This window comes from Peromyscus leucopus, chromosome 3, assembly GCF_004664715.2.
Source record: "Peromyscus leucopus breed LL Stock chromosome 3, UCI_PerLeu_2.1, whole genome shotgun sequence".
NCBI classification, from domain to species: domain Eukaryota; kingdom Metazoa; phylum Chordata; class Mammalia; order Rodentia; family Cricetidae; genus Peromyscus; species Peromyscus leucopus.
This window is the reverse complement of record NC_051065.1, coordinates 50,134,514-50,150,925: the sequence shown is the minus strand read 5'-3', so window position 1 is coordinate 50,150,925 and position 16,412 is coordinate 50,134,514. Positions and strand designations below refer to the sequence as shown.

At 39.5% G+C, this 16,412-nt stretch overlaps 1 protein-coding gene across 2 annotated transcripts in view; it reads left to right on the top strand.

Moving 5' to 3' along the window:
* The window catches only part of Trim24 (tripartite motif containing 24), a 99,562-nt gene that overhangs the window by 41,442 nt on the left and 41,708 nt on the right, over positions 1 to 16,412 (top strand). For both annotated transcript variants that reach the window (XM_028889348.2, XM_028889347.2), the window contains exons 3-6: positions 2,634 to 2,781; positions 7,520 to 7,652; positions 10,979 to 11,095; positions 15,843 to 15,957. In XM_028889348.2, the coding sequence (XP_028745181.1) occupies positions 2,634 to 2,781; positions 7,520 to 7,652; positions 10,979 to 11,095; positions 15,843 to 15,957 (513 nt within the window). The remainder of the gene's footprint in view (positions 1 to 2,633; positions 2,782 to 7,519; positions 7,653 to 10,978; positions 11,096 to 15,842; positions 15,958 to 16,412) is intronic.

Genomic DNA, 16,412 nt, shown 5'->3' with positions numbered 1-16,412 from the left:
TGTATCTCATGGTCATAGGTAGGTATAGCAACTATCTACTACCTTACTAGGGGTGGTGCTTCAGGGCATGGCTCAAACAACCACCCACTATAGGCAGCTTCTGAATTATGTGCGTTTTTGTTTCCAGCTACAAAGATACTTAGTGTTGCCACTATCTACACCATTATACCAGCTAGATACATACACTAGATACTCTCTCTTGTTCATTTCCCATACCCAGTGCACTCTCCAAACTTATTTCACTTCCTAAATCTTCCATTCTGTTCTCATCTTCACTTATATTAACCCTCATTCAAATTACCTTACGTGGGAATGCTTTGCACTTATCTATTCTGTTCTTTTGCATTGCAGTAATAGGGATTTTAAAAATGTAGGTCTATCCATGCCTTTATTTAATCTTTCTTCAAAGACCACCATTGATTGTCATGTGGCCTTCCTTGATCTGACCCCTGCCTGCCTGACCACCAGCTCCTTCTCTTGCCAATCCCCCACTGATTCCTATACTAAAATCCTGCTTGCTTGCTTTCAGTTCTTTAAGCCTGCCATGTTCTTCTTGCATTTTTGTTTGTGCTGTTCTCCGACTAGAAAGCTTTTCATTTAGTAGCTTTCATAGCGTGGTGTTGATGAAGTCTTTTTTTAGGAAGAAGCTTTAACTGGGTAAATCCCGTGTCTCCATCATAAGCGCTGACAACTTTTTGTACATTTCCTTTTATTAGCACTTCTTAACAGCTTAAGCATTATAATGTGTCTTTCCCACTTAATCTTAAGAAGAACTCAGTAAAATATGTATCACTGCCCTCAATTTAACAATGAGTTCTGTATCCTGCTCAACACCATTGTTGCAGTTATGGCTCCTATTGTTTTGATAAAACACCATGACCCAAAGTAACTTGGTGAGAAAAGGGTTTATTTCCACTTGAAATTCTGCAACACAGTTCATTGTCAAAGGAAGCAGTAGCAGAAAATTCAAGGTTGGAACCTAGAGACAGGGACTGAAGGAGAGGCCATGGAGGAGTGCTACTTCTTGGTTTGCTCCCCAAGCCATGGCTGCTCAGCTTGCTGGTATAACCAAGAACCACCCACTCAGAGATCTCACTGCCCTACATTAATCCTTAGTCAATACAACACTCCACAGAATTGTCTGCAGGCCAGTCCTTTTTCTTTTCATGTTTCATTTTATGTGTATAGGCACCTTGCCTGCATGCATGTCCATGTACCATATGCATGTAGTACCCACTCAGGCCAGAAGAGGGCACTGGATCCCCCCCAGAACTACAAACAGCCCTAAATTGTCATGTGGGTGCCGTGAACTGAGCGCAGGTTCTCTGGAACAGCAGCCAACACTCCCAACCACTGAACCATCTTTCCAGCCCTTCTATAGCTCAATCTCATGGAGGCATTTTCTCAATATTTCTTCTTCCCAGGATGGAGACATGGCTTAGTGATTAGGAGCACTGATTGTTCTTCCAAAGACTTGGGTTCAATTTCCAGAATCCACATGATGGTTCACTACCATTTGTAACTCCAGTTCCAAAGGATCAAATATCCTTTTCTGGACTCTCCAGGCATTGCATGCTTGTACTACACAGATACAGTTGCAGGCAAAATATCCATATACATAAAAATAAATAAAATAAATGACTTAAAATAGTCTCTTCCCAGATGTGTCTAGGCTTGTATCAAGTTGACAAAAACCATACAGCCCAACTATTAAGCTAATTAGTGGGTTAACCTGAATTTGAACTTGTTCCTCTATCTAAGAGGATTGTATCATAAGGACAGAGACTATGTTTACATTTCCTTATTGTTGTATACTCAGTACCTAGCCTTGTGCTTAGAATGACTAGTATATTGAACTATGAAGAAAAATGTACTTAAAATTACTTTGAAAAAATACCTATTTTTACTTTATTTGTAACAGTGTTTTGCCTGCATGTATGTATGCATATGTACAGCAAGCATGCCTGGTGCCCTCAGAGGCCAGAAGAGAGCATTGGAGTCACTGTAACTGGGTTACAGATGGTTGTGAGCTGCCATTTGGGTGCCAGGAACAACCAAGTGTTGTCTACAACTGGTCTTAACTGCTGAGCCATCTCTCCAATTCTTAATCTTTTTTAAGATTTATTTTTGTTTTATTTATTTTTATTTTGCATGTATGGGTGTTTGTATGTATGTATATATGTGCACCATGTGTATTCCCGGTGCCCACAGAAGCCACAAGAGGATGTCAGATCTCCTGAAACTGGAGTTACAGATGGTTGTAAGTGATCATATAGGTGCCTAGTATATCAGTCTAAAGGCTAACGGGAAAATGTATTTAAATAATCTTTGTCCAGTCTGGTGTTGCATACCTTTAATCCTAGACCTCAGGAGGCAGAGACGGTCAGGTGTTATGAGCTGAAGGCCAGCCTGGTCTAAATAGTGAGTCTCAGGCTAGCCAGGGATACATAGTGAGACCTCGTCTAAAAGACAATTCTTACGCATAATATCTTCATTTTATATGCATATAGTTTAATACATACTTTCAATTTAAACTTAGAATAATATAAGAAAACTGATAGTCTATTTGGTTGGTATTTTATTCTTTTTAATATTTGTCAACAATTGATGTGACCAGATCCTTTTCTTATTAGGTATGTACAAGCTGTGAAGACAACGCAGAAGCCAATGGGTTTTGTGTAGAATGTGTTGAGTGGCTCTGCAAAACGTGTATTAGAGCTCACCAGCGGGTGAAGTTCACCAAAGACCACACAGTCCGGCAGAAAGAAGAAGTGTCTCCAGGTAATGAATTTGTTTTCTGCTCTTCTCCTTTTCTCTCTCAGAACTGATTTTTACAATTCCTCTACTGACTTGTTTTGATACAGCTATAAATATTACATGCACTTTAAAATAGCTTTTTAATACAAAGAAGTCAACATTCTAATTGAAATTGTACTTAGAGTTGCTGTTAAGTATGAATTATATATTGAATCTTACCTTAATTTATATTCCCAGCTCTTCTGCTTCTGTAAATTCAATCTGGTGTGATCAAACCAGAAAACAAACAAACAAACAAAAATTTTGCTCTTGTTAATCCCACTGAGAGTGAAGACCAATACACCAAATTCTTTGGTCAAATAATGTGAGCTTTATTTTTTGGCAGACAGGACTGTCTCCCTAAAGTGGAGTTTGAGAAAGTAGCCTCAGACACAGAAGAAGGGTAGGCTTATATAGTCCAAAACCTGCAAGGCCAAGGGGGTTTTCAAGGTTTGGAGAATGTTCAGAGGAATTGTGGTTATGTGGGAACTTTGCTAAACATTTCAGAATTATTTGGCAGAACATCTAATCAGGTTCCTTTTAAGGTAGGTGAGCGTCAGACTCCATAGCGTGGGGAGTATGTCAGATCCAGAAACAGGTGAAAGCAAGTCAGTCTGAACGTTTCAGCCCACAGAAATCAACTTGTTTTGACCTAGAACAAAATGGCTTCCATCCTTAAGATGGAGTCAGGCTGGTTATCACAACCAATGAACCAGCTCAGCTCTCTTCTCCAGCCCCATTTAGCATAATTTTTTAAGAGCCCATACGTATTATTGTTCTTTTGCTTAAGATCTGTTTTCCTACTGTTTGTTTTTGAGTCAACCAGTGTGTGTGCCTCCTTTATGTTCTAAATTTTGCTAAGTACTAGAAATGAAAATGACAGATGCCTCATGTACTATAGGAGTATATAATAATGTAAGTAAATAAATAGCCATAGTTGGGCCCACTAAATTCTGTTAGAATACTTACCAAGAGTACCAACCTCAGATTTAAGGATTTAGGTTGGAGGCCAAATAACTCTAGCTACAGAAACTGAAGAGTTGCTTGAAGTGTGGACCATGAAACTTCCTGCATTGGGTCTTGGCAGTCTGGATGTTGGTATAGATAATTGGACAAGTATAGGGTTGAGTTAGCTGGACAGATCTTACGGAAATGCAACAGCATAAGAGATTCATATAGTGGTATGTTGACGTGTTCTGGGTTTTAACTGGATAAAGGAGTTGATTTATAGGGTGGCTATTGGCTATAACTGATTAGGGATTAGTAATATAGTAAAATTATAGGGATAGTAAACTAAGAAGGTTAGAAAGTAGGATTGTTGAATTGATAATTAAAGAAATAGAATGAATTTGAGCAACAAAAATTTTACGATGTGGTTATGGATGAGTAGTTAAAATGAAGCAAAGGTCTCTGGCTTGTCTTATAAAGTAAGTTGAACGTCCTCAGCGTGAGGAAGGTTTGGTAACATGTGCCTGTTATCCCAGCACTTGGGAGGAAGAAGCAGAGTGGATCAGTCCCGGTGTCTAGTTACAGTCTTTCATAATCCTGTCATCTCAGTGATTGGCTCAACAGCTGAGGACTTTAAAACAGGAGCTTTGGGGAGCAGGATAGAGGTAGGGAACATGTCACATTGGAATCATAACAACTGCCAAATTTTTCTATGGTTATTTTCTTTTTTCATTGTGAGTTTTCTATATTGTTACCATTTTTTTTAACTTACATGGTAGGTTTGGTTTTATTTTTATTATATTTATAGAAATAGCTCTTTGGGTGTATTTACCCAATTACTTAATGCCCTTTAGTCCACCAATCTTATGTTTCTTTTCAGTTACCTTAATTTTGTTTTAAATTCTATTACTAGAGATGGGTGTGGTGATGCACACCTTTAATCTCAGCACTTAGGAGGCAGAGGCAACCTGATCTACATAGCAAGTTCCAGGACCCCCAGAGCTACATAATAGAGAAAAACCTGTCCCCCCAAAAAAATTTTTTTTATTACAAGGACAGGTGAGCTATATACTTAACATGTATTTTAGGATAAGTGTTTGAATTACAGTTTTTCACTGTTTCATTTAATATTAAAATATTCTGTACTTGCAGAGTTTTGGAATTTTGTTTTTACTTGCTTTCTACTTGGGTAGTTCTGTGAGTAAGTATGATGTATTATTAAATGTGAATTGCTATACGGTGTGATTATTATGAACCCAAGAAGGATCATCTGGAGCTTCTGATCCTCCTGCCTTCCCATCTCAGGTGCTGGGATTACAGGCCTGAGCCAGCATGCCCTGCTTATGAGGTGACAGGGATTGAACATGGGGATTCATTTGTGCTGGCCAGACACTCTGCCAACAGGGCTATATCTAAGAATTTAAAATTATATAAATATTTTAGATGTCTCCAATATTTAAATTCAATAAAGTTTGCCTATGGGAGGAGGGCTTTTTTTTTTAATGGACTATCTAAAGATTTGTTTATACATGTACTTTTTGAGAAAGGACTGTTTAAAAATTTGTTAACAGAGCTGGGAATGTAGCTCAGTGGTAGAGTGCTTGCCTAGCATGCACAAGGCCTTGAGTTCAATTCCTAGGATCACAAATAATAAATAGGCCTCATCCTAAATTTAAAAAAAAAAAAAAGATTGTTTATTGTGAATGTGTGGGTGCATGCTTGTATGCACCACACCCTTGCAGTGCCTGCAGAGATTACAAGAGAATATCTGAACTGGAACTAAAGCCACAGGCAGCTTTGAGGCACCTGATGTGGGTACCGGGTCCTCTGGAGGAACAGCAAGTACTCTTGACTGCTGAGTCATCTTTCCAGCCTCTGAAAGGGACAAATTAGACCCAGAAATAATAACAAGAATTGACAAGTGAAATTTCATGAAACTGAAAGGTTCTTGTTCAGCAAAGTAAACACAGAAGTAAAAAGGCTACAGCTATTAATCTGACAAAGGATTAAGACCTAGAGTATACACAGGAGCTGAGGCTTAGTAAAGTACTTGCTGGACAAGGACAAGGACCTGAGTTCAGTCACTAATATATATCCACATTAAAAAAGCCCAGCATGGACCCAGGTGGTGGCAGCGAACCTTTAATCCCAGCACTTGGGAGGCAGAGGCAGGTGAATCTCTGTGAGTTTGAGGCCAGCCTGGTCTACAACGTGAGTTCCAGCATAGCCAGAGCTGTTACACAGAGAAACCCTGTCTTGAAAAAATTTAAAAAAAAAAAAAAAAAGGCCAGCATGATGATGACTCCTGCTTGTAATCTGAGTGATGAAGCATCTGGGGATGAGGGCACAGACACATGCTGATTCCTGAGGCCTGTTAGCTAGGCAGCCTAGCTTATTACATAGCTCTAGGGCCTAATGAGAAGCTCCAGCTCCTGGAGAATGACACCTGAGGTCCATCTCTTGTCTCTATACACACATGTTCATATGTGTACACATACACTACACATGTGTGCACCTGAACACACATGAGCACACAAAAAGTTTACAGTTTATGAACTAAAAAAATTGAACATCAAAACACACCCCTCAAATAATCCAGTCAATAAAAGTAAATATGGATAGTAACTATATAAAAAAATGTTCAGTTGCCTACACCATAAGGAACATGCAAATGAAACTACATTTATATCTTATCTCATCACAGTCAGAATAGAATGGCTATAATAATAATAATAAAAGATGTAACAAGGATGCAGGGAGAAAAGTCTTATAGTGTTGATGGGAATATAAATTCGTGCAGTCTCCCCACAAAACTAAAAATATCTAGTGGGTGTAGCTTAGTGATAAAATATTTGCTTAGCTTATATAAAGCTCTAGTTTTAATTCCCAGTATTTGGTTTGTGTGTGTGTGCCGGGGCGGGGGTGGGGGGGATTCACACACTAAAAATATAGCTATCTTATGAAGAAGAAATATGTCAGTATACAACAGAAATCAGAGATACATATTCAAGTATGGCCCTGTTCATGAGAGCCAATTTATAGAACTGTCCCAGGCCAGTCTACAACTTTGTAAGAAAATTATTTTATTATGTGTTTTGCCTGCATGTATGTCTGTGCATCACCACCTTAGTGCCTGGTGCATGTGGAGACCATTAAGAGGTCATCATACTCTGGACCTGTAGTTGTTACAGAGGGTTGTGAGCTACCATGTGGTTGCTGGGATGGAAGAAACAGCAAGTATTCTTAACTGCTGAGCCACCTTTCCAGTTCAAGTCCGCACATTTTGATTCTCCTGTCTCATATTTAGGATAGAAAACTCTTAGTTTATACATATAGGAACTATCTTAAGACTTTCTAATTCTATAAACCACATTTTTTCGTTACATATCTAACCATTTAAACTACTCCTTAAAGTAAAAGTCTTATCCGTTTTCCTTAAGAAAAGTGTTTTGTGAAGATTTTTGGTTTATTTGCAATTTACTCCATGTGAGTATGTGTGTGTGGGCACCTTGTGGGAGACATCTTGTGAGAATTGATTCTCTCCTTCCACCATGTGGGTCTAGGGATTGAACTTAGTTCATCAGGCTTGGAGGCAGATGCCTTTAGCCACCATCCTTAAAAATATTTAATATTTGAAAATCTGTAATGGTGGTTAACTGCATCGATGAAAGAAATGTAGCTCTTGTATGTTCGTGGAACTGAGCAGAAATGGACCATCTAATGATTTTCTATTCAGTTACATTAATTTACTTTTTGCTGTCTGTTGTTTTTGCAGAGGCAGTTGGTGTGACCAGTCAGCGACCAGTGTTCTGTCCATTCCATAAGAAGGAGCAGTTGAAACTTTACTGTGAAACATGTGACAAGCTGACATGTCGGGACTGCCAGCTGCTAGAACACAAAGAGCATAGGTACCAGCATCTCTTGTCATTCAGACTGGCAGCACACCTTTTATGTTCCTGTGGACCACTGCTGCTCCAGGAATGGCAATTTGTGTGTGTGTTGATGGCCAGTGGCAAGCTGGCCTATCCAGGGGTTTCAGTTTCAGTTTTCTTTATATTTTGGTCCAGACAATACATTGAATATTATGCATTGTATGGTGGTTAGCAGCATCCTGATCTCCATCACTTAGGTGTTAGTATTAATCCCACCAATCGAGAATAAGACCACTACCACCATTCAAAGCCAAATTTGAAATAAGCTTTAATTAAATACTGGCCAGGTCCATACCCAGATTCCTGGGAAATGGCCCCTAATCACAGTTTACAGTGACTTACGTATTTCCTATCAGGTCCAGTCAGGGGCAAGTGTACATCCTGTTGTACCTCCAGCCTACAGCCAATCGGGGCAAGCATACAGCCTAACATATTTCCTGCCTGTGAACCTCCTGCCCACATGTGATCAAGCATGTGGGTCAAACAAACTTGTTTAGGGGAGTGAAAAGATGTGGCTTGTTATCTTCCATAAACAGTAGCCTCCAGCATTTCAGGAACTATCTGTCCTTGGGCAAGGGGCTTGCACATCAGAGGCATTTTTGTTTCATAGATCTCTTAGGCATAGTAATTAAAACTTAAAATGTAACTTTAGCTCTCACATTAGTTGTACCCCTGTATGCCTCTGCCCCATGAATGAAAGCTAAAAAATAATTTTAAAATATCCCTAAGATGTTGCCAAATGTCCTATAGACCAAAGTCAGTCTATATTGACAGTTACTGGCTTACCATGCTGTTTATAAAATAACATGGTATTAGTTGGCTAGTGTCACAAAATGAGGAGACTGCTTTGGTGGGACCTTTTTTGTTTTGTTTCTTTGGTGTTTTTTTGTTTTTGTTTTTGTTTTTTTTTTTTTTTTTTTTTTTTTTTTTTTTTTTTTTTTTTTTTTTTTTTTTTTGTTTGTTGTTGTTGTTGTTGTTATTTATGTGGAATCTCACTATGTAGCCCTGTCTGGTTTGGAACTATGTAAACCAGGCTACTCTCAAACTCAGAGATCTTCCTTAGTTGTGTGCTACCATGGGTGGCTTTTTAAAAATTAAGTTTATTGTGTATGTATGTCTGTGTATGTCTGTGTTTGTGTGTGTCTGAGTGCAGGCTCCCATGTGTGACAGTGTCTGGGAGTCAGTTCCTCCTTTCACTTGGGTTCTGTGGATCAACCTGTGGTTGTGTGAGGCGTGTGCAGCAAGTGCATTTCTCTGCATCTCACTGGCCCCGACTACTTTCAGTGTTACTGTCTTATCTGGTGCTGATTTGTATTTACCTTCTTCCTGGACTGGACACAAAACCTATTCGAATACAACCTTTGTCTCCTAATAGGTCCCCTACTTTATCATATATGGCATATATTATACGCATGCCATTACTCCTATTGCCTAAGTCAATATTCATTTAACTTTGCTGCTGCCTGTGATTTTAATTATTCTTATTCCTTCATGGATCTCCTTCAGTATTTCATTTACTTAAGGGTACTTTACTGAGGCTATACCAGAGCTAGAGCCCCAGATTGTCTGAAATACTTTTCACCTTTTTTGTTTAGTTTTTGGGGGAACAGGGTCTTTATTATATAGTTCTGGCTATCCTGGAACTCACAGAGATCCTCCTGCCTGCCTCCCTAGTGCTGGATTTAAAGGAATGCACCACCACGTCCAGTTCTTCACCTTCATTTACATTAAGAATGTGTTCCTTGAGCAGAATTCTAGGTTTGCAGTTATTCTTTTTATAGTTTAAAAATGTTAGCTTTCAGCTGGGCGGTGGTGGCGCATGCCTTTAATCCCAGCACTCGGGAGGCAGAGCCAGGCGGATCTCTGTGAGTTCGAGGCCAGCCTGGTCTCCAAAGCAAGTTCCAGGAAAGGCGCAAAGCTACACAGAGAAACCCTGTCTTAAAAAAAAAAAAAGTTAGCTTTCTTTATTTGAGAAAGGGTTTCACTGTATAGCAGTGACTATAGATCAAGATGACTTCAAACTTAACAGAGAACCTCTTGCCGCAGCTTCCGAGGGCCCAGCACTTGTACTAGTTCATTGTTCATGCCTGTGAAGGTTAGAGGACAGCTTGCAGGTGTCAGCTCTTTCCTCCACCGTGTAGGACTCAGTGTGGAACTTGGGGTTTCTGGCTTAGGGAAAATACTTCCTTCTACACCATCTTGCTAGCCCTAAAGTTCTTTCTGTGATGTATACTTTGCCTGTCTCCTCATTTGCTTCTCTTCTATAATTTGCCACAGTCAGCCATCTTGACTTCCAGGTTAATAACAACGCTAAATGCTGTGTCATGTTGTAGGTCACTCAAGACTTTATCAAGAGGTACAATATCAAATGCCTTCCCCCATTTATCCCAAAAGAACAGTTTTGTAGCTTGTAAAACAAAGCTACTTACTATTTAGAAATGATCTTGAAAGTGGTGGATGGTTGGTTGTTTGGTTGTTTGCTTGTTTGGTTGTTTGGTTGATTTTTTAAGACATGGTTTCTCTGCAGAAGCAGTCTTGGCTGTCCTGCAACTTACAGAGGCCTGCCTGCCTGCCTCTGCCTCTGCCTCCGAAGTGCTGGGATTAATTGCACCACCCCATCTGGTGAAAGTGTTTATTCTCAGCAAGCTTTCATGATTATGAAGTAACAAGATAGTTAACCTCTTAACAAATTTACTTATAAATCTTTGAGTGCTTTTTGTTACATCTGTCAGATGAGCTGTATAAACCTCTAAAACTATGAATGTTGGCTGTTTACAACACTCTTGAATAAAGAGTATCTAAAGACTCCTTTCTTGAGTAATAATTTGAGCAGATGGGAAAACCTGCCTTCTTAAACTTGGTGCATGTGCACGTGCATGCATGCATACCACATTATGTATGTGGAGGTCAGGGTATAGCTTATGGGAACTCTCCTGTCATAGGGGTCGCAGGAATCAAAATCAGACCTGGCAGTAAGCACCTTTACCCACTGGGGCCATCTTGCCAGCCCACATTCGGTATTTTCAAAGGTATACTTTTTTAATTATCTCTTTCTTTAGATTCATTTATTCATGTGTGGGTCTTTGTATGTATGTGCATGTAGATTCAGGTGCTCACAGAGAGCATGGTCCTCTGGGATTGTAGTTACAGGTAGTTGTGAGCTGCCTCTAGAAGTTCTCTTAACCAGGATCATCTCTCCAGCCCCATATTCTCTCCTTATATTAGTTTTTTTTTTTTTTAACTCTTGGACTTTTTTGTATAGATATATGTATTATGAAGTTATTTGTTTATTATTTCTTCAGATATCAATTTATAGAAGAAGCTTTTCAGAATCAAAAAGTGATCATAGATACACTAATCACCAAACTGATGGAAAAAACAAAATATATAAAGTATACAGGAAATCAGATCCAAAACAGGTAAGCTTGTATTTATGAAACTATAAATAAATCATTTCTGTAAGGTAAATGTATATATTTCTAGATTTTTTTTTCCTTTACTCACTGTAAAGTATTAGTAAGCTTTTGGATTACAAATAGTTCATGGTTGGTAAGGCTTTTTCAGAAATTTTGGTTAGAAAGCAGTTTCTTCACTAATAAAATGAAAATGTATACTAAATATAGCTTATTTGTCTGGTATGTCTTTATAATCATCTGGTGTTTTCTAATTTTAATTTTTTTCAAGATTGAGAAAAAGTCATCTTTGCCAATAACGTAACGTTTAATACTTGAATATGTACTTAATTGCTATTTTTATGTTTGCTAATATTCGAGATGCTTCCCTGGGTCCTGATCCTTTAGTCACACAAGGTGGGAGTTTTAAGCACACTGAGACTGGGTGTTATTAAACTTTTGTTGTGGCCAAGTATTTCCTGGGGGGGAGACAACACACATGTCTGCTCACCCCAGATAGTACACACACACACAATTTGTACACATATATGATATATATCATAAACACGCATACATATATATACATATGTGTATACATACATATATATATATATAACAATAATAAAATATGAATTTGGAGGGCAGGAGCTGGAGGAAAAAGAACCATAAAAGTCCAATTTGGCAAACCAATGAATTTTATTGGGATTACTTATAGGAATATGGGGAGCAAAACTGTCTCAGGCAGCTGCATCACCAAAGCCCACATTAGTATGGGTGGCAGCTCACAAAGCCGAGACCCTGGAGCACACTGCACAGCCCACAGGCAGTTCAGCAGCTTGGGGAGTGCCCTTGCCAGGTACCTGAGTTGGTCTAAACCTCTTCTAGGCAGCTGGTCTGGTCTCAAGAGGCTTCTTTGCAACTCAGCTCCACTCTGAGGGAAGCTCTCAGCTTTTATTCCTTACTCTGGCAGGGAGAAACTTAGTGAAGTTGGCCGGTTTCAGGGACTTCCTGAAGCTATTTTGAATTGTTTACCTTCCAGTTTAAGGAGCTTCCCTGTAGAATGCAGTGTTTCAATCTCCAGAAAACTATTACACAACACTTTATTTTTTTTTCTGTTTTTCTAGATACTACTTATTAAGCCTTTTCTGCTCCATGAAGGAAATCAGCTGTACCCCAGTCTCACATCCCATTTAGGGCACTTGCTGACATTCACATTGGACCTTAGCATAACAAAGCAATGTCATGTCCTCTTCCGTTGTTTTATGCACAAAAGTAACTTGCTACTGTCTACAGGTGAAGTCCTGAGTAGAAAGATCTTGAATAAGGAGACTGTTCTATGCATTTCAATGTTTTGTCAGCCTTTGTGGTTCATCTTGCTTAAAACCAATCATCATAATCTGTTATTTTTAACAACTGTTTTATGAAACAGGTAGGGATGGAGTGTTTGGGGTTTTGTTTCATTTTGTTTTTGAAACAATGTTTCATGTGATATTTTTGTTGTTGTTGTTGTTGTTTTGTTTTAAGACAGGGACCTGTAGAGTCCTGGCTTCCTGGAACCCACTATGTAGACCAGGCTGGCCTTGAATTCACAGATCTACATTGAAAGGAATGGAATCAGCACAAGAAACCCTGAAATCAAGTTCTCAGTACAAAGGAGATTTATTTGCCCCAGAAGGATAGAGGGCTGGAAATAAAAGAGACAGAGACAAGAGATAGAGGAAAGGGAGAGGGGGAAGGAATATCTGCCCTGGAAGGACAAAGGACTGTTGATAGAGAGGAGACAGATGTGGCACGTAGACGAATGGCAGTTTATACAGATGAAAGGGTCCCCTGTGTTAGGATGAGGTGTTTAATTTTAACTGGGCATGTTAATTAGGTGAGCCAAAGGGGGCTTCTGATTGCTGGACTTCAATACTTTGATAGCTGGACCTTGGTAGTCAGCCTCAGGGGGAAGAAGTGGCCAAATAAGGGAATAGACCTCAGTACTAGTTTAGGAATGCAATCCAAAGGTTTTTAGCAAGGCAGAGAGAATGGAGGAAGGGCAAGGCCTTGCCATAGCCATGTTTGCCATGCTCCAGCTGCCTGGGATTCCTTTACTATGTGCGTTTTCGTTTTTTTGGGTGTGTGTTTGTTTTTGAGGCAGTATCACATGTAGCTTGGGTTGGCCTTGAACTTGCTGTGTAGCCAACGCTTATCTTAAGTTTCTGATACTCTTTCTTAAATCTCAGAAGTTGTCAGCTTACAGATATGGTCCACTTTCTTTAAACAGAATAATAGCATTGCTGTGTAGACTTTATTATGAGTTGTGCTAGTAAAGAATCTTTAGGTTGGTGCTAATTGACCTCTTGTTTCCCTTTGTTGTTGTTTTCTTCTTTCTGGGGATTGAGCTCAAAGTCTCTTGTATATGAGGCATTGTCACTGAAATGCCTATATATATATATATGTATATATATATATATATATATATGTACACACACACACACACACACACACCTGATTGCAGAAACATGAAAATTATATTAACTTTGTTATTAATTTGTTTTAAAATATGGCAGTGTTTTCCTTATTCATCCCATTGAACCACTGAAGATTTGAGTGAGTTTCGGTTGCTTTGAACCCCTACCTGATTTCCTTAATTCCGAAACAATATTGATTTCAAGCAATTATTTTCAGAATTTACAGCAGAGTACAGTCTCTGCAACTGTGATCTTAACTTTTAGAGTGGCTGTGGGAGGAGCAGGCAGGAAAAACAAAGCTTTGTGTAATTGTGTGGCACTGGGTGCATAGGCACCAATGTCTCCAGTAAGCTGTTCCAGTGTGGTGGTGTATGGCGCTACTCCTCCTTCCTGTCAGTTTGTCTCTAAGGATTTCTAAAAAGTAGTTGTTTCATAAAACATACAGTAGTTCAAGCCAGCAAAGGATTCAACTAGGCACTCAAAAGGGGGGGGGGGGGACGACGGGACTATTATTAGCCTGCGACTGGGCCCCTAGCAAGTGCTTAGAGGAGCCTGGCCCTGACTAGTGACGTTCTAATCTTCTGTGCAGTTGAGTGAGTTCACTGAGGCAAAGAAACACAGCTCCAGCTTCTTAAACAAGGCAGTTTGACAAGTTTGCCTCTTCTAAAATGACGGGACTTTAAAGAGCAAGCAGCCCTAATGAACTTTTTTTTTTTTTTTTTTTTTTATAAAAGCACAACATCAGCAAACTTACATTCTAATTAAGTCAGAAGTATTATTTATTCTGTTTTCCTTATTTTCCTGTAGTGTCTAAGAGAAACCAGTTAGTAAGCTATCTATCTTAACATCATTGACTAACACTAAGGCAGAGCCCCTTAGCTTCGTTTTTTTCTATGTAATTTAATATTTTTCTTAAGGGGCCCCTGCAGGTGTCATGGCAGGCAGGGAAGCAGACTACATCCAGTTTCTAGAGTCTGATGCCAGACAGTTTATAGAGAATTTTGGAAAAAGTTTCCAAGCAACAATCATTCCAGTTTCAGGTGCACATTAAAGCTTAAGCTGTGACTACATAGAAACTCCTTTGTAAACTACATATGGCCTTGAAGGTGGGTTCTATAGCTACAAGGCCTAGGATCTAGTGTGGTCTTTGACTGATAGCAAAGAGGTCAGCAGGCCATAAAATACATGTGACATTTCCTCTAAGGATGACTTCTGCTAACTGGGAGCTAAAGATAAAGACCTAGGGAGGGAGAGTCTGGGATAACATTCTGGGGGATTTGGGTAAGGTCTGCCTCTACAGATAGCAAAAGGTCACCAGGTAGTTAACAATGTTCACTCCCAGCCTTCTGGGCAGAAAACAGGTATTTCCTCCTTTGAGGAAACACCCCTGCGTGATTAACATTCCTAGTGTCCATTGTGATCTCTGGGTACAAGAACCTTTGTGCCCCCAACATTTCCTAAGTAAGCTCATTAGTAAATCTGTTCTAATCATATTTTAAGTTTGTTAATGTTTTTTCTCCTTTTCAGCTACTTGGCTGTTTATTTCAAGAGCTTTCCCCCATTTTCATGTGTATTGGGTGTGTATGTATATATGTGTGTGTGTTTGCCTGTGTACGGGCACCTGATGTTTGCTGGTGCACATGTACGCACGTGTGGAGGCCGGAGGTTAATGTCAGGAATCATCCTCCGTTGCTCTTGTACTTTATTCCCTGAGACAGAGTCTCAGTTAAACCCAGAGCTGGCGATTTGTCTTGTATTGCTAGCCAGTCACTCTGGGGACCCTGTCTCTACTTGCCTAGGCTAGAATGACAGGTGGGTTCCACACCTGCCCTGCAGTGATGTCGGTGCTGGGATCTGAACTCTGGTCCTCATGCTCATGCAGCAGGCACTTTACCCTCCGGGCCACTTAGGACAGTAAACTGATTGTTGTCTTCTGTTCAGACACCTGAGAGCAGAGTATCACACTTACAGAGCAAAACTTGTTCCCAGTCACAGTTTTGTTTCATCTTGACTATAAATTCTAGCAGTTGTCTACTCCCTGGTTCTGTCCCTCTTAGGTCAGCATATTGCTTTTGCTGTGTGACATATTTCTTTTAAAAACATGTTCTTTAAAATGTACTCACTCTCCAAGTTTTGTTTAACTGAATTACTGTTTCTTACGACTTCTCATCTACAAAATTAAATAATAGGACTTGAAGATAAAACTTTGAAAGACTAAAAACATTCTGGCCTAATTTAGATATTAAAATAGCCAGTTTGAATACTTGAAAAATCTGCCATTAATTTTAGATATTCTGTCCATTTCATTTCATTTTCAGAATAATTGAAGTAAATCAAAACCAAAAGCAGGTGGAACAGGATATTAAAGTTGCCATCTTTACGTTGATGGTGGAGATAAACAAGAAAGGGAAAGCCCTGCTGCACCAGCTTGAGGTGAGTCGGGGCAGTGCCTCGGGACTTCCTCTCAACATGCTTGCCTTCGCCAGATGCTGCATTGTGGCCACCTGCTTATAGCCCTATCATACCCCGGGATGTCTTAACCCCCCAGTTTACTCTGCAGCACTGAGCAGAAGGCCGTACTAGGGATCTCTGTAAATGTTGATCAGTCAGTCATCTTAGACATTTGCTGAAGCGACAGCCATTTTTTCACCAAGGGGATAATAGAGTTGAGCAGAATTTTCTAGAAAGATGAGCTGTGTGAGATATTTAGTTTTCAAATACAGTCTTGCAACGTATAATGATGTTCCTATCAATAGCAAGCTGTAATAGTGATCTCTTAAGATTATATAGTATATCGCCTCATGGCCATCTGTCTTTGTTGATGCAGGTACACTCTGTGATGCTTGCACAATGATAAAACACCGAGTGGCATATTTACTACAGCCCAT